The sequence below is a fragment of the Pongo abelii genome, chromosome 4, assembly GCF_028885655.2.
Source record: "Pongo abelii isolate AG06213 chromosome 4, NHGRI_mPonAbe1-v2.0_pri, whole genome shotgun sequence".
NCBI lineage: Eukaryota > Metazoa > Chordata > Mammalia > Primates > Hominidae > Pongo > Pongo abelii.
In genome coordinates, this window is record NC_071989.2 from 67,731,627 (window position 1) to 67,750,743 (window position 19,117).

The 19,117-nt window shown below is 39.5% G+C and overlaps 1 protein-coding gene across 2 annotated transcripts in view; it reads left to right on the forward strand.

Moving 5' to 3' along the window:
• The window catches only part of RAB3C (RAB3C, member RAS oncogene family), a 298,479-nt gene that overhangs the window by 22,236 nt on the left and 257,126 nt on the right, over positions 1-19,117 (forward strand). For both annotated transcript variants that reach the window (XM_009240730.4, XM_002815582.6), the window contains exon 2: positions 18,889-19,116. In XM_009240730.4, coding sequence (XP_009239005.3) covers positions 18,889-19,116 — 228 coding nt within the window. The remainder of the gene's footprint in view (positions 1-18,888; position 19,117) is intronic.

A 19,117-nucleotide genomic window follows, 5' to 3' on the forward strand; every position in this document is an offset into this window, starting at 1 on the left:
CAATCTTCTCTCTGTGTTCTGGGGTTCTCCTTTACTCTGCTGCTGCCAAGACCCAGTGTGGGCTATCTCCACTCTGGCAAACCACTGGAACCAAACTGGAAGTAAACTATATACTATGGGCTGAGAGAAAAACACTGGCCTTTGATACTAGTAGGAACAGTTTTCACATGGTTTGATAAAATTCATCTCCTTTTTCTTTTTTATTATAATTTAAGTTCAGTTTTGTGTAGATTCTGAATATTAGTCCTTTGTCAGATGTATAGATTATGAAGATTTTCTCCCACTCTGTGGGTTGTCTGTTTACTCTGCTGACTGTTCCTTTTGATGTGCAAAAGCTCTTCAGTTTAATTAGGTCCCAGCTATTTATCTTTGTTTTTACTGCGTTTGCTTTTGGGTTCTTGGTCATGAAATCCTTGCCTAAGCCAATGTCTAGAAGGGTTTTTCCAGTGTTATCTTCTACATTTTTATAGTTTCACATCTTAGGTTTAAGTCCTTAATCCATCTTCAGTTGATTTTTGTTTAAGATGAAAGATGAAGATCCAGTTTCATTCTCCTACATGTGGCTAGCCAGTTATCCCAGCACTAGTTATTGAAAAGGGGGGACTTTATGTTTTTGTTTGCTTTGTCGAAAATCAGTTGGCTGTAAGTATTTGCGTTTATTTCTGGGTTCTCTATTCTGTTCCATTGGTCTACGGATCTATTTTTATATCAGTACCATGCTGTTTTGGTGACTATGGCCTTATAGTTTAGTTTGAAATCAGGTAGTATGATGCCTCCAGATTTGTTCTTTTTGCTTAATCTTGCTTTGGCTATGCAGGCTCTTTTTGGTTTCATATGAATTTTATAATTTTTTTTCTAATTCTGTGAAGAATGATGGTGATATTTTTATGGGGATTGCATTGAATTTGCAGATTGCTTTTGGCAGTATGGTCATTTTCACAATATTGATTCTACCCATCCATGAGCATGGGATGTGTTTCCATTTGTTTGTGTCATCTATGATTTCTTTCAGTAATGTTTTGTAGTTTTCCCTGTAGAGGTCCTTTGCCTCCTCGGTTAGGTATATTCCTAAGTATTTTTATTTATTTATTTTTGCAGCTAATGTAAAAGGAGTTGAGTTTTTGATTTGACTCTCTGCTTAGTTGCTGTTGGTATATAGAAGAGGTACTGATTTGTGTACATTAATCTTTTATCTGGAAACTTTGCTGAATTCTTTTATCAGTTCTAGGAGCTTTCTGGAGGAGTCTTTAGGGTTTTCAATGTAAACTATCATATCATCAGCAAACAGTGACAGTTTCACTTCCTCTTTCTTGATCTGAATGCCCTTTATTTCATTCTCTTGTCTGATTACTTTGGGATCAGACTTTCAGTACTGTGTTGAAGAGGAGTGGTGAGAGTGGGCATCCTTGTCTTGCTCTAGTTCTCAGAGGGAATGCTTTCAACTTTTCCCCATTCAGTGTTATGTTGGCTGTGGGTTTGTCATAGATGGCTTTTATTACATTGAGGTATGTCCCTTGTATGCCAATTTTGCTGAAAGTTTTAATCATAAAGGGATGCTGGATTTTGTTGAATGCTTTTCCCTCATCTATTGAGATGATCATGTGATTTTTGTTTTTAATTCTATTATTTGGCATATCACATTTATTGACTTATGTATGTTAAACTATCCCTGCATATCTGGTATGAAACCCTCTTGATCATGGTGGATTATCTTTTTAATATGTTGTTGGATTCGGTTAGCTAGTATTCTGTTAAGGATTTTAGCATCTGTGTTCTTCAGGGATATCAGTCTGTAGTTTTCTTTATTGGTTGTGTCCTTTCCTGGTTTTGGTATTAAGGTGATGCTGGCTTCATAGAATGAAGTAGGGAGGGTTTCTTCTTTCTCTATCTTGTGGAATAGTATCAAAAGGATTGGTGCCAATTCTTCTTTGAATGTCTGGTAGAATTCTGCTGTGAATCTGTCTGTTCCTGGACTTTTTTATTTTGGTAATTTTTAAATTACCATTTCAATCTCACTGCTTGTTTTTGGTCTGTTCAGGGTATCTGATTCTTCCTGATTTAAGCTAGGAGGGTTGCATTTTTTCCAGGAATTTGTCCATCTCTTCTAAGTTTTCCAGTTTACGTGCATAAAGGTGTTCATAGAGCCTTGACTAATCTTTTGTATTTCAGTAGTGTCAGCTGTAACATCATCTGTTTAGTTTCTTAGTGAGGTTATTTGGATTTTCTCTCTTCTTTTCTTGGTTAATCTTGCTAATGGTCTATCAATTTTATTTATCTTTTCAAAGAACCAGCTTTTTGTTTCATTTATCTTTTGTATTTTTTTTGTTTGTTTCTTTCAATTTCATTTAGTTCTGCTCTGATCTTGGTTATTTCCTTCCTTATGCTGGTTTCGGGTTTGTTTTTTTCTTGTTGCTCTAGTTACTTGAGGTGCAACCTTAGACTGTTTGTGCTCTTCAGACTTTCTGATGTGGGTGTTTAAGGCTATGAACTTTCCTCTTAGTACTGCCTTAGCTGTATCCCAGAGGTTTTGATAGGTTGTGTCATTATTGTCATTCAGTTCAAAGAATTTTTAAATTTCCATCTTGATTTTTTTTTGACCCAGTGTTCATTCAGGAGCAGGTCATTTAATTTCCATGTATTTGTGTGGTTTTGAAGGTTCCTTTTGGAATTGATTTCCAGTTTTATTCCACTGTGGTCTAAGAGAATGCTTGATATAATTTAAATTTTCTTAAATTTATTGAGGTTTCTTTTACGACCTATCATATGGTCTATCTTGGAGAAAATTCCATGTGCTGTTGAATAGAATGTGTATTCTGTGGTTGTTGGATGAAATGTTCTATATATATCTGTTAAGCCATTTGTTCCAAGGTATAGTTTAAATCCATTGTTTCTTTATTGATTTTCTGTCTTGATGACCTGTCTAGTGCTGTCAGTGGAGTATTGATGTCCCCTACTAGTACTGTGTTGCTATCTATCTCATTTCTTATGTCTACTAATAATTGTTTTATAAATTTGGGAGTGTTAGGTGCATATGTTTAGGATTGTGATATTTTCCTGTTGGATAAGGCCTTTTACCATTATATAATGTCCCTCTTTGTTTCTTTTAACCACTGTTGCTTTAAAGTTTGTTTTGTCTGATATACAAATAGCTATCCCTGCTCACTTTTGGTGTTCATTTGCATGAAATGCCTTTTTCCAGCCCTTTAAGTTTATGTGAGTCCTTATGTTTTAGGTGAGTCTCCTAAAGGCAGCAGATAGTTGGTTGGTGAGTTTTTATCCATTCTGCGATTCTGTATCTTTTATTAAGTGGAGGATTTAGGCCATTTACATTCAACATTAGTATTGAAATATGAGGTACCATTGCATTCATCATGCAATGGTATTTTTATTTTATAGGTCCTGTGTGATTTATGCTTTAATGAGGTTCTGTTTTGATGTATTTCCAGGATTTGTTTCAAGGTTTAGGGCTCCTTTTAGCAGTTCTTGTAGTGGTGGCTTGGTAACGGTGAATTCTCAGCATTTGCTTGTCTGAATATGACTGTATCTTTCCTTCATATATGATGCTTAGTTTCGCTGCATACAAAATTCTTGGCTGATGATTGTTTTGTTTGAGGAAGCTGAAAATATGGCCCCAATCCCTTCTAGCTCGTAGGGTTTCTTCTGAGAAATCTACTGTTAATCTGATAGACTTTCCTTTATAGGTTACCTGGTGCTTCTGTCTCACAGCTCTTAGGATTCTTTCCTTTGTCTTAACTTTGAATAACCTGATGACAATGTGCCTAGGTGAAGATCTCTTTGTGATACATTTCCCTGGTGTTCCTTGTGCTTCTTGTATTTGGATGTCTAGATCTCTAGCAAGGCTGGGGAAGTTTTCCTCAATTATTCCCCCAAATATGTTTTCCGAGCTTTTAGAATTGTCTTCTTCAGGAACACCGATTATTCTGAGATTTGGTCATTTAACATAATCCCAGACCCCTTGGGGGCTTTGTTCATATTTTCTTATTCTTTTTTATTTGTCTTTGTTGGATTGGGTTAATTCAAAGACCTTGTCTTCGAGCTCTGAATTTCTTTCTTCTACGTGTTCAATTCTATTGCTGAGATTTTCCTGAGCATTTCACATTTCTAAAGGTGTGTCCAAAGCTTCCTGAATTTTTGATTGTTTTTTATTTAAGCTGTCTATTTCCTTAAATATTTCTCCCTTCACTTCTTGTATCATTTTTTGGATTTCCTTACATTGGGTTTCAGCTTTCTCTGGTCCCTCCCTGATTAGCTTAATAACTAACCTCCTTAATTCTTTTTCAGGCAAATCAGGAATTTCTTCTTGGTTTGGATTCATTGCTGGTGAACTACTGTGATTTTTAGGGGTGTTGAAGAGCCTTGTTTTGTCATATTACCAGGGTTGGTTTTCTGGTTCCTTCTCATGTGGGTACGCTCTGTCAGAGGGAAGGTCTAGGGCTGAAGGCTGTTGTTCAGATTTCTTTTTTGTCCCACAGGGTATTCTCTTGATGTAGTACTCTCCCCCTTTTCCTGTGGATGTGGCTTCCTGTGAGTCAAACTGCAGTGATTGTTGTTTGTCTTCTGGGTCTAGCCACCCAGCCAGTCTACCTGGCTCCAGACTGGTACTGGAGGTTGTCTGCACAGAGTCCTGTGATGTGAACCATCTGTGGGTCTCTCAGGTGTGGATATCAGTGCCTATTCCACTGGAGGTGGCAGAGGGTACAGTGGATTCTGTGAAGGTCCTTAGCTTTGGTGGTTTAATGCTCTATTTTTGTCCTGGTTGGCCTTCTGCCAGGAGGTGGCACTTTGCAGAAAGCATCAGCTGTAGTAGTGTGGAGAGGGACCGGCGGTAGGCGGGGCCTTAGACCTCCCAAGATTATATGCCCTTTGTCTTCCACTACCAGAAAGGTGGCTAGGTAGGGAAGGACTATGGGGAGTGGGACTAGGCCTGTCTGAGCTCAGACTCTCTTTGAGTGGGTCTTGCTTCAGCTGCTGTGGGGCATGGGAGTGAGATTTCCAGGACATTGGAGTTGTGGAAGTATTATGGCTGCCTCTGCTGAGTCACGGAGGTTGTCAGGAAAGTAGGGGAAAGCCGGTAGTCACAGGCCTCACCCAGCTCCTATGCAAACTGAAGGGCTGGTCTCACTCACACTGTGACCCCAACAACAGCCCCAATTCTGTTTACAGGTAGAGGGCAAGATGGGCTTGAAAACTTGCCTGAGGCTGTCTGCCTCCCAGCTGTGAAAGAAAAAGGCTGTAGTTCTTCCCCAGCCTGTGAAGTCTGCAAGCTGGATTCAGATTTGTGCTCTCCCCCGAGTTCTGGTCAGGAAGATTTTTGCCCTGTTCAAATTGTTACAAAGTTCACCTAGAGAATTCCTTCTCCCTGTGGAGTTTTACCCCCTGCTCCTTTGGCCACCCTCCAGATGGATCCCTGTGGTGCCAGGCAGGAATGGGCTGCTCGGGGACCCAGAGAGCTCGCAGGGCCTTTCTGCTGCTTCCTCTACCCCTGTATTTCTCTTGGCTCGGCTCTCTAATTTGACTCAGCTCCAGGTAAAGTCTGAAACTTCTCCCACAAACAAACCTTCAACTTCTCCAGTGGGGTGTGTGTTCGGGAGAGGAGGGCCTCCCTTTCCCACTTCTACAGTTGGAGCACTCACAGTATTTGGGGTGTCTCCTGGGTCCTGCAGGAGCAGTCTGCTTCCTTCAGAGGGTCTGTGGGTCCTCTCAGGATTGCTGTTTTTTTCTTGCAGTCAATCTGGAGCTAAAATTCACAGTGCAAGCCACCATACGCTGCTCTGTACAGGTGCAATCTAGTCCTGCCTCCCATGCACCATGATTCTCCCTCCTTTCAGATTCCCTTAATTTCATCTTTAAAATGGAGATGATTTTGGTTCTGCATGTGAGGAGCTTGGAAGTCATCACTTCCATCTTCACACTAGAAAAAAGCTGAACAAACTAACAATCAACAACTCTTATATCTATCAGAGAAATGAAGTCACAGGGCAAATCACTGCCCCCCGTAACTGGAGCGACAGACAGGCAGATACAGAAAATCACAACTTAACAGAGCAGAGACTTCTGTGGGAACTAGCACTGAAGTAGAAAAACCTGAACTGGCTAGGTGCAGTGGCTCACACCTCTAATCCTAGTACTTTGGGAGGCTGAGGCAGGAGGATATCTTGAGGTCAGGAGTTCGAGATCATCTTGGCCAACACAGTGAAACCCTGTTTCTACTAAAAATACAAAAATTAGCCGAATGTGTTGGTGGGCACCAAGCGCCTGTAATCCCTGCTACTTGGAAGGCTGATGCAGGAGAATTGCTTACACCTGGGAGGTAGAGGTTGCAGTGAGCCAAGATCGTGCCATTGCACTCCAACCTGGGTGACAAGAGTGAAACTCCATCTCAAAAAATAAAAAAGAGGTCTTCCGTTCCAAGATGGCCAAATAGGAACAGCTCTGGTCTGCAGCTCCCAGCATGATCGATGCAGAAGACGGGTGATTTCTGCATTTCCAACTGAGGTACTTGGTTCATCTCATTAGGACTGGTTGGACAGTGGGTGCAGCCCACGGAGGGTGAGCTGAAGCAGGGTGGGGTGTCACCTCAGCCGGGAAGCACAAGGGATCAGGGATTTCCCTTTCCTAGCCAAAGGAAGCCGTGACAGACTGTATCTGGAAAAATGGGACACTCTGCCCAAATACTGCACTTCTCCCACAGTCTTAGCAACTGGCAGACCAGGAAATTCTCTCCTGTGTTTGGCTCGGCAGGTCCCACGCCAACGGAGCCTTGCTCACTGATAGCACAGCAGTCTGAGATCCACCTGCAAGGTGGCAGCCTGGTGGGGGAGGGGCGTCCACCATTGCTGAGGCTTGAATAGGTAAAGTGGCTGAGAAGCACAAACTGGGCGGAGCCCACCGCAGCTCAGCAAGGCCTACTGCCTCTATAGACTCCCCCTCTGTGGGCAGGGCATAGCTGAACAAAAGGCAGCAGAAACTTCTGCAGACTTAAACATCCCTGTCTGACAGCTCTGAAGAGAGCAGTGGTTCTCCCAGCACAGGGTTTGAGCTCTGAGAATGGACAGACTGCCTCTTCAAGTGGGTCCCTGATCCCTGTGTAGCCTTAACTGGGAAACATCTCCCAGTAGGGGCCGACAGGCCTCATACAGGTGGGTGCTCCTCTGGGATGAAGCTTCCAGAGGAAGGATCAGGCAGTAATATATGCTATTCTGCAATATTTGCTGTTCTGCAGTCTCCTCTGGTAATACCCAGGCAAACAGGGTCTGGAGTGGACCTCCAGCAAACTCCAACAGACCTGCAGCTGAGGGACCTGTTAGAAGGAAAACTTAACAAACAGAAAGAAATAGCATCGACATCAACATAAAGGACATCCACACCAAAACCCCATCTGTAGGTCACAAACATCAAAGACCAAAGGTAGAAAAAACCACAGATGGGGAGAAACCAGAGCAGAAAAGCTGAAAATTCCAAAAACCAGCATGCCTCTTCTCCTCCAAAAGATCTCAGCTCCTTGCCAGCAACAGAACAAAGCTGGATGGAGAATGACTGACGAGTTGACAGAAGTAGGCTTCAGAAGGTCAGTAATAACAAACATCTCTGAGCTAAACGAGCATGTTCTAATCCGTCGCAAGGAAGGTAAAAACCTTGAAAAAAGGTTAGATAAGTGGCTAACTAGAATAAACAGTGTAGGAAAGACCTTAAATGACCTGATGGAGTTGAAAACCGTGGCACGAGAACTTCGTGATGTATGCACAAACTTCAATAGCCGATTCGATCAAGTGGAAGAAAGGATATCAGTGATTGAGGATCAAATTTATGAAAAAAAGCAAGACAAGATTAGAGAAAAAAGAGTAAAAAGAAATGAACAAACCCTCCAAGAAATATAGGACTATGTGAAAAGACCAAATCTACATTTGATTGGTGTACCTGAAAGTGACGGGGAGAATGGAACCAAGTTGGAAAACACTCTGCAGGATATTATCCAGGAGAACTTCCCCAATCTAGCAAGGCAGGCCAACATTCAAATTCAGGAAATACAGAGAACACCACAAAGATACTCCTCAAGAAGAGCAACCCCAAGACACATAATTGTCAGATTCACCAAGGTTGAAATGAAGGAAAAGGTGTTAAGGGCAGCCAGAGAGAAAGGTCGAGTTACCCACAAAGGGAAGCCCATCAGACTAACAGCGGATCTCTCGGCAGAAACCCTACAAGCCAGAAGAGAGTGGGGGCCAATATTCAACATTCTTAAAGAAACGAATTTTCATCCCAGAATCTCATATCCAGCCAAACTAAGCTTCATAAGTGAAGGAGAAATAAAATCCTTTACAGACAAGCAAATCCTTTACAGACGAGCAAATGCTGAGAGATTTTGTCACCACCAGGCCTGCCTTATAAGAGCTCCTGAAGGAAGCACTAAACATGGAAGGAAACAACCAGTACCAGCCACTGCAAAAACATCCCAAATTGTAAAGACCATCGATGCTATGAAGAAACTGCATCAATTAATGGGCAAAATAACCAGCTAACATCATAATGACGGGATCAAATTCACACATAACGATATTAACCTTAAATGTAAATGGGCTAAATGCCCCAATTAAAAGACACAGACTGGCAAATTGTATAAAGAGTCCAAACACATCAGTGTGCTGTATTCAGGAGACCCATCTTACATGTAGAGACACATGTAGGCTCAAAATAAAGGGATGGAGGAAGATCTACCAAGCAAATGGAAAGCAAAAAAAGAGCAGGGGTTGCATCTGACAAAGGGCTAATATCCAGAATCTACAAAGAATCTACAAAGAACTTAAACAAATTTACAAGAAAAAACAACCCCATCAAAAATTGGACAAAGGATATGAACAGACACTTCTCAAAAGAAGACATTTATGCGGCCAACAGACACATGACAAAATGCTCATCATCACTGGCCATCAGAGAAATGCAAATCAAAACCACAATGAGATACTATCTCATGCTAGTTAGAATGGTGATCATTAAAAAGTCAGGAAACAACAGATGCTGGAGAAGATGTGGAGAAATAGGAACACTTTTACACTGTTGATGGGAGTGTAAATTAGTTCAACCATTGTGCAAGACAGTGTGGCAATTCCTCAAGGATCTAGAACTAGGAATACCATTTGACTCAGAGATCCCATTACTGGGTATATACCCAAAGGATTATAAATCATGCTACTATAAAGACACATGCACACGTATATTTATTGTGGCACTATTCACAATAGCAAAGACTTGGAACCAACCCAGATGTCCATCAATGGTAGGCTGGATTAAGAAAATGTGGCACATATACACCATGGAATACTATGCAGCCATAAAAAAGGATGAGTTCATATCCTTTGTAGGGACATGGATGAAGTTAGAAACCATCATTCTCAGCAAACTATCACACAAGGAAAGAAAACCAAACACAGCATGTTCTCACTCTTAGGTGGAAATTGAACAATGAGAACACTTGGACTTAGGGTGGTTAACATTCACACACTGGGACCTGTCAGGGAGTGGGGAGGAGGGGGAGGGATAGCATTAGGAGAAATACCTAATGTAAATGATGTGTTAATGGGTGCAGCAAACCAACATGGCACATGTGTACCTATGTAACGAACCTGCATGTTGTGCACATGTACCTAGAACTTAAAGTATAATAAAGAAAATAAAAGAAAAACCTGAACTATAATTGCATTGCTGGAGGCTCAGTATGGACCAGAGAGAAAAATTCCAGGGGGTGCCAGTCTTGGGGGCCCCTTCATACTTTTTACATTTTACCTTCAGGAGCCCTAGCAGGTCCTCCAGTGAAGATCAGAGAAAAATGTCTCATTTTTCCAGCAGGGGAAAGGGGAAAGTAGCCTTTGAAATGTACCAGAAGGTTCTGTTCCTTTAAAAGGGGGATGCTAATGGTTGAACTAGTTACACCTTCTAGGGATAGTGCAAAGATTAGGTGTGATAATACCTGTAAAGCACATACGGCATGTAAGACCCGTGCTGCTGTTATTATTTAGCCATATTCCTATACATAAGCTGAGAGTTATTCACATCTACTAAAGAAGCTACACATGAGTTGGAGATCCAGAGAAAGGCTGAAAGGAGAAAGGTGAAATTTAGCTTGAGGAATGCCTTTGTACCTTTAAAATGTATAGTGGTTTGCATCTTGAAGGCATTACCATAATTTGGCATACTATTGTATACATTCTCCTATGAGTCCCATAAAATAGTTATTCATTCCCTGCTAAGGTAAAGAAAAAAGATAAATACAATTTCTGAATCTGACCTTTTCCAGGCCCCTTTACTTCAGAAGCCAGGATTAGGATTTAAACTTTCCAGCGCCTTGGCCACTTCCTGTTCCCTGGGCAGCCCTTTCAGCTTGATGGTGAGTTGTAAGCAGTGAACTGGTTCCTGCAAGAGCAAACGGTAGCAGATACATGGAGAAATTGCTGGCCAGAGATTGCAAAGCACATCACAATTCTAATCGATTCTGAGAGACAAACGTGGAGACCTGCAAACCTGTGCACAGATGAGGACTTTCACCAGGAGAAATCGCCTGGAGTCCAGATGACAGACTTTTGGAAATGCTAACTTCAAATGTTTTCTTTCTTGGCTTTAAAAATTTAGCCTTCCTTTGAAGCTGTCAGAAAAAAATGATTTTTGTTTTTCTCTGTGTGTGTGTGTGTGTGTGTGTGTGTGTGTGTGTGTACATACGTTTTTATTTCTCTTGGGCAAATCCCTAGGAGTGGGATTGTTAGGTCATATGGTAAATACAATTTAACTTCATGAGAAACTGCTAAACTGTTGGTCAGAGAGGCTGTGCCATTTTAAACAGTCTCAGCAGCAATTTATGAGTATTCCAGTTGCTCCACATCCTTGCCAGCAATTGTCAGGTTTTAATTTTTTTTTCTAATTCTAGCTGTTATAATAGGTATACAGTGGTATCTCACTGGGGTCTTAATTTACATTTTCTAATATTAACAATGTTGAGTATGTTTTTTGTTTGCAATTTGCCATTTTCTTTTCTTTTTTCACAGGTAACAATGATTGAGGTTTGAATTTACTTTATGTGTTTCTGCACTTCCAATACATATATCCCATCCTTATTTTTACCCTTCTAATTTCAAAGAAGAATTGCATTTTTTTTGGATAATTTACCCTAGTTCCTCCTTCCATTCTTTACTTTAGCAGGGAATGACTCAGACTATTGTCAATAATAGTAGCTGGAACATAGTAACTTTATTTTATTTAACTTTTAAGTTTAAGGGTATATGTGCAGGTTTGTATATAGGTAAATTTGTGTCATGGAGTTTGTTGTACAGATTATTTTATCATCCGGGTATTAAGCCCAGTACCCCTTAGTTATTTTTCCTAATCCTCTCCCTCCTCCCCACCCTTCACTGTCCTATAGGCCCCAGTGTATTTTGTTCCCATCTATGTGTCCGTGTGTTCTCATCATTTAGCTACCAGTTGTAAGTGAGAACATGAAGTATTTGGTTTTCTGTTCCTGAGTTAGTTTGCCAAGAATACTGGCCTCCAGCTCCATCCCATGTTCCTACAAAAGACATTTTTATGGCTGCGTAGGATTCCATGGTATATGTACCACATTTTCTTTATCCAGTCTACCATTGGTGGGCATTTAGGTTGATTCCATATCTTTGCTATTGTGAATAGGGCAATAATGAACATATATGTGCATGTGTCTTTATAATAGAACAATGTCTGGTCCTTTGGGTATATACCCAGTGGTGAGATCGCTGGGTCTAATGGCATTTCTGTTTTTAGGTCTTTGGGGAATCGCCGCACTGTCTTCCACAATGGTTGAACTAATTTACACTCCTACCAACAGTATATAAGCATTCCTTTTTCTCTGCAATCTTGCCAGTTCTGTTATTTTTGATTTTTTAGTAATAGCCATTCTGACTGGTGTGAAATGGTATCTCATTGTGGTTTTGATTTGCATTTCTGTAATGATCAGTGATGTTGACCTTTTTTTCATATGTTTGTTGGCTGCATGTATGTCTGCATTTGAAAAGTGTCTGTTCATGCACTTTGCCTACTTTTTAATGGGGTTTTTAATTGTCCTCTTGTAAATTTGTCTAAGTTCCTTATAGATGCGGTATATTAGACATTTGTTAGAGGCATAGTTTGCAAAAAATTTCTTCTATTCTGTAGGTTGTCTGTTCACTCTGTTGGTAGTTTCTGTTGTTGTACAGAAGCTCTTTAGTTTAATTAGAACCTATTTGCCAATTTTTGCTTTTGTTGCAGTTGGTTTTGGCATCTTTGTCATGAAATCTTTGCCTGCTCCTACGTCAATAATGGTATTGCCTAGGTTGTCTTCTGGGGTTTTTATAGTTGTGTTTTATATTTAAGTCTTTAATCCATCTTGAGTTAGTTTTTGTATACCGTGTAAGGAAGGGGTGCAGTTTCAATCTTCTGCATACTGCTAGCCAGTTCTCCCAGCACCATTTATTGAATAGGGAGTCCTTTCCGCATTGCTTGTTTTTGTCAGGTTTGTTGAAGATCAGATAGTTGTAGGTGTGCGGTCTTATTTCTGGGTTCTCTATTCTGTTCCATTTGTCTCTGTGTCTTGTTTTTGTACCAGTATCATGCTGTTTTGGTTATTGTAGCCCTGTAGTATAGTTTGAAGTTGGGTAGCATGATGCCTCCAGCTTTGTTCTTTTTGCTTAAGATTGCCTTGGCTATTCATGCTCTTTTTTGGTTCAATATGAATTTTAAAATAGTTTTTTCTAGTTCTGTGAAGAATATCATTGGTAGTTTAACAGGAATATCATTTAATCTATAAATTGCTTTGGGCAGTATACCCATTTTAATGATATTGCTTCTTCCTGTCCATGAGCAAGGACTATTTTTCCATTTGTTTGTGTCATCTCTGATTTCTTTGAGCAGTGTTTTGTAGTTGTTTTTGTAGAGATCTTTCAGTTCCCTGGTTAGCTGGTTAGCTGTGTTCCTAGGTGTGTGTGTATGTAAATATATATATATATATTTGTGGCAGTTGTGAATGGAATTGCATTCCTGATTTAGCTTTCAGCTTGACTGTTGTTGGTGTATAGGAATGCTGGTGATTTTTGCACATTAATATTTTTGTATCGCGACACTGCTGAAGTTGTTTATCAGCTTAAGGAGCTTTTGGGCCAAGGCTGTGGGGTTTTCTAAATACAGGATCATGTAGTCTGCAAACAGGGATAGTTTGACTCCCTGTCTTCCTATTTGGATGCCTTTCATTTGTTTCTCTTGCCTGATTGCCTTGACCAGGACTTCCAATACTATGTTGAATAGGAGTGGTGAAAGAGGGCATCCTTGTCTTGTGCTGGTTTTCAAGGGGAATGCTTCCAGCTTTTGCCCATTCAGTACGAAACGTAACTTTGAAACAACTTATTTTTGTTTTTCCTCATCAGATCCACAGAATGGCTTAGTACAGTTTAGATTTGTGAGTGGGCAAGTGAATTCCTGTAAATAATTTCTTTTTCCTGTGTTATTTGAAAAACAAATGTGAACAACTCTGAAGGAGGCTGTGGTTACATGTTTTAATCAGAGGTAACCGATTTGGTTCCTGGTCAGTAGAACTTCTGGGAAAACAATAGTTACAATTTAAAATGATATACCAATTAAATCCATGATCTATTCACTGCTATTGAACCAAGGCCTACCCGGACCAACAACACAGTGGCTTTCCAAGACACCAGCTTTTAAAGGTTAAGACTTTGCTTCACATTTTGAATTCCTTAATGACATTCTGTTCAGGTCTCACCCATAGATTTATATATTCAACAGGCTAAAAAGTTAATTGTTATTTGTCTAAAAAGTGATTACCATTTTGATGAGGGCCTTAGATGAACACATAAAATACATACTAATCAAATTTAGGAATGACACAAATCTGAAAAAGATAACCAATACTTTTTTTTTTTTTTTTTTTTTTTTATTATTTTTTATTTTTTCTTTTATTATTATTATTATTATTATTATTATTATACTTTAGGTTTTATGGTACATGTGCCCAATGTGCAGGTAAGTTACATATGTATACATGTGCCATGCTGGTGCGCTGCACCCACCAACTCGTCATCTAGCATTAGGTATATCTCCCAATGCTATCCCTCCCCCCTCCCCCCACCCCACAACAGTCCCCAGAGTGTGATGTTCCCCTTCCTGTGTCCATGTGTTCTCATTGTTCAATTCCCACCTATGAGTGAGAATATGCGGTGTTTGGTTTTTTGTTCTTGCGATAGTTTACTGAGAATGATGATTTCCAATTTCATCCATGTCCCTACAAAGGACGTGAACTCATCATTTTTTATGGCTGCATAGTATTCCATGGTGTATATGTGCCACATTTTCTTAATCCAGTCTATCATTGTTGGACATTTGGGTTGGTTCCAAGTCTTTGCTATTGTGAATAATGCCGCAATAAACATACGTGTGCATGTGTCTTTATAGCAGCATGATTTATAGTCCTTTGGGTATATACCCAGTACTGGGATGGCTGGGTCGAATGGAATTTCTAGTTCTAGATCCCTGAGGAATTGCCACACTGACTTCCACAAGGGTTGAACTAGTTTACAGTCCCACCAACAGTGTAAAAGTGTTCCTATTTCTCCACATCCTCTCCAGCACCTGTTGTTTCCCGACTTTTTAATGATTGCCATTCTAACTGGTGTGAGATGGTATCTCATTGTGGGATAACCAATACTTTTGATGAAGGGATTGTGAGATCACAATTGAATTGTAAATCAAAGCAAACAAGAGGAAATTTAACAGAATACACATAAAGGTTGACACTTCCATAAAAAAAAAGTTGTCAAATATAGAATGGGAATAGAAGAAATCTATGTTCATACAGTTAATGTGAAAATAGTGATGAGCATTTTAAGTCAAGTGTGATAAGATATAATGGTTTCATTCTACTTTGGACTAAGTAGATAAATATCTAGAATATTGTGACCAATTATGAAAGCCACACATAGGACTTTGAAAAATCTGAAGAGGTGTCAGTTTTAACCTAGCAGGATGTGTTCAATTTTTCAGACACGTCCTATGTGGAAGAGAGGCTAAATTAGTTGGGATCATCCAAGCAGGAGGAGAGAAAGCTTATGGAGCCTGAAGGGTTCCTTCAGATACCTGGAGTTCTCTCTATGCTGTAAAGGCTGCTTCACAGCATAGTGAACATCTTGCTGCTCAGTGTGAATGATGAAGCTAGGACAACAACCCCAGATGATGGATGCCATGAAAGGGACATGGGATGGGTGGGAAGTTGCACGGCCTTTGAAGATTCTTTCCAACTCTATGATTATTTGTTATTTGAAGTTCAAGATTAACGCCATTTGAAGTTATTTTTGTATATCTTTTATGAAATTTGATGTGCCCCTTGCCTGTTCCTGTTTTCAAATTTCAGCTATGTTTCCCCATGAAAATTTTGAGAATGTTCACATGACTTTAGTATTTAGAGATATCAGTAAACTTACATAGTGCCTGTCTGTAAGCCTCTTTGACAATTCGTATGCTGTCAAATTGCTTCACTTGTGGTCTCAGCAAGATTAGGGCTGTTTCTTTCTTCATCTTCTGAGCTAGGATTTATTTCATTATCTGAAGTTATACAAAAACACACATACATTCCAAATGCATATCTTTTTGGCTCTTTGTGGAATCTTATTAGGTGTGTTAAATTAGGAAATAGTAAAAAAAAAAAAAAAAAAAAAAAGAAACCATAAACAGTCTTCGAGAGTAACTGAGTTAATAACTTTTTCTAATTAATTCTTTAGAGGCTCTTCCTGAGAAGAATTTTGCTGGGTACACATGTCCACCAGCTCTGTGTCCCTCCTAGACACCCTGTTTTGCCCCCATTACCTTCTTTGCTGCTAACACAACAAGGTATATTAGCCCTTGAAATTAAAGATATTGCTGTCCCAGTTGTGCTTGTCATCATCTAAATGCGTACAGTCATATTCCAAAGGACTATATATTAGTGATATCTATATAGTTCACCCTTCATATCCATGAGTTCCCACGTGTGGAGTGAACTAGTTGCAGGTAGAAAATATTTGGGAAAAAATTTCATGTGTACTGAACATGTATAGACTTTTTTTTCTTGTTATCATTTCCTAAATAATACAGAATAATAACAACTGTTTACATAGCATTTACATTGTGTTAGGTATTATAAATAATCTGTAAATAATTTAAACTGTACAGGAGAATATACATAAGTTATATGTGAATACCACACCATTTTATATCAAGTACTTGAGCATCTGCAGATTGTGGTGTCCATGGGAGGTACTGGAACCAACCCCTATAGATACCTAGGGACAATTATGTTTCTTCAGGTTTTGAAACCAACTTAATTTTGGAATGGGACCTGAAATTGATAGCAGCAGTCTTCATTACAACTTTTGAGGTATCCTAGAGATCCTCAGGCCTCAGTTTGAATGCCACCATAGGGTTATGGGCTGCAACAGATAGTAAGCTATCAGGCCAAGTAAGTGAGCAGCTCTAGGAAATATATAGTGTCTCTTTTCTGGCTGTGGCTTAGCTGAACTTTCTTACCAGACCCCCAAATCCAGTCTGGTTCATATGAAGAAAGGTAAAATCACCTTCTTAATGAAGGCCATTTTTAGGCCTGTTTGAATTTAGCAGCTCATATAGGAGAGGAGCATTAAATGATGAAAGGTCAATGTCTGCAGGAATAGCACTGCCAAATAAAACAGTTAACTGGCTTTCTGGGGGACCAGAAATCATCATGGCAAGAGATCATTGTTCAAACTAGTGGTCAAGAGTTACAATCCTACTTTTGCCCTTGGCCGGCATGTGTTGGGGAAAGTTGACCTTAGCATGTGGGCTGGTGGGCCAAAAAAGAAAGTGATGCTATCTGCCTGTTATAGAGGCTGACCTCTGCCCACTGGGAAGCGTTTGTTATAGGTTTTCACAATTTCTAAATATATTTGTGTGGCTGTATAGACTTAAAAAAAGAAATGCTTAAGCTTATGTTTAATAAGAAAATGTAAAATGCAATTTGAATCTTTATTATCCTTAACTTTCATGAAATACACACAGGTTTTTTGTTTGTCCTTCTTCTTATACATAAAATTGCATTATCTTGCTGGCATTAAGTATTTGTAGAAGAGGAATACACGATCTCACCATTTCCCTTTTTCCTTTTTCCTCAGTTTTCTGTAAACATACGTGTACACACACACAGACACACACACACACACAAACACACCCCTGACTTCAGGTTACCAGTGTTGTCCTAGATGAGGCTGAGTACTGTTTACTGTTTCTAACATTTTTCCATCTCTTGGAGCCTCTCCCTTTTTCCTCCCCCTACCCCAAAGAGAAACAAGTAACTATTAATCAGCTTTTATGGGAAATGGAAAATAGACTGTCTAGCCTAGCATTGTGCAATAGAGCTTTCTGCAATTATGCCAATGATCTGTATTTGCACTGTCCAGTATAGTAGCCATTAGTCATATGCTGCTATTTTGCACTTGAAATGTGGCTAGTATGATTGAGGAACGGAATTTCTAATTTTGTTTCATGTTAATGTAAATTTAAATCACCATATGTGACTACTGGCTACCATATTAAACAGAATAACAATTGCCATATAATTTATAGCATCAGAAAATGTGCTGAACAAATGTACTAATCAGTGGGATGCAACATTCTAAATACCTCTTTTCTATATTGAGCCAAATGGTACTTAGAAGTAATGCAATATCATTTTTGATAGATGTTAAGGTGATCATCAAAAAAGATGAATAACAGCCAATATCCACCTAAAGCATTTGTAATTGATTGTAGAGATCATTTTCTATTTTATGCTAGATGCTTTACATATCTGCTTTACAGCTGTATCATCTATTATTTTCACAGGAATTCCAAGTTAGATATTATATTTTCCCATTTCATCTAAGGCAGGAAACTGCAGCACACCAATTTAAAATAAACCAAGGTCACACAGCCAATAAATAGTGGAGCCAAGTTTTGAACCCAGGTCAGGCTCTCCTTTGATGCATTTCACAATGAATATTTCCGACATGATCTTCTAGGGCACTTGTGCATGCCTCCCTAGTCGTCATTTGGAAGTAGGGCAGGTGTCAAGAACATGAACCCTGGCACCACACTGCTTGTTTGAATCCTGCCTCTACTATTAACACCTGTATGAAGTTGAGCAAGTTACTTAATATCTCTGGGCCTCAATTTTCTCATTTTAATATGGAAATATTAAAAGTACCCATCTCATTGGGTTACTGTGAGGGATTAAATAAGTTAGTATCCGGCACATTGTTTGAACTATATATATTTGCCATCATAATTATTTTTAATTTAAAAGACACTGCCATTTATGTTAGGATGTTGATTTGATATGATAATAAATGAAGTAGAGATATGCTTTGGGTGTGCTTCCCTATGAAATAAGAGAGATTCAAATCATTCAGATAATTCAGGAAGAAATACCCTGCTGTTCAGCCACTTTGGTGTCTCCGTCAGTAGGATTATAAAGTTTCAGAGCCCACATGCCCTGGCCAATTTCTCATCTCTTTGCTTGTCATGTTACCCTTATAGACATCCCCTTTGGTGTCTTTGATTGGTTCTGAATGCTGAGCAGTGACATGCACCAACACAGCTGGAAAGGCCTGTAAGATTTGCTGTTCTGTCTTCCAGCAGGGAATTATTGCCATGGATACCAATATCAGAGGAAGACTGGGGAGCACTCTCCACTCGCCTCCTGAGTGTCTGACATCTGTTTCTGGCAAGGCCAATAATGAGTATGCTGCTAGCTTCATATCAAATGAGAGTCTGATCCACACCTATTTTGTTTTTGTTTTGTTTTGTTTTTTATCACAGATGGCCTCTGCCCAAGATGCCAGGTATGGCCAGAAAGACTCATCTGATCAGAACTTTGACTACATGTTCAAATTACTCATCATCGGCAATAGCAGTGTGGGGAAAACATCTTTTCTATTCCGTTATGCGGATGACTCCTTTACATCTGCATTCGTCAGCACAGTTGGGATCGATTTCAAAGTAAAAACTGTATTCAGAAATGAAAAGAGAATCAAGCTTCAGATTTGGG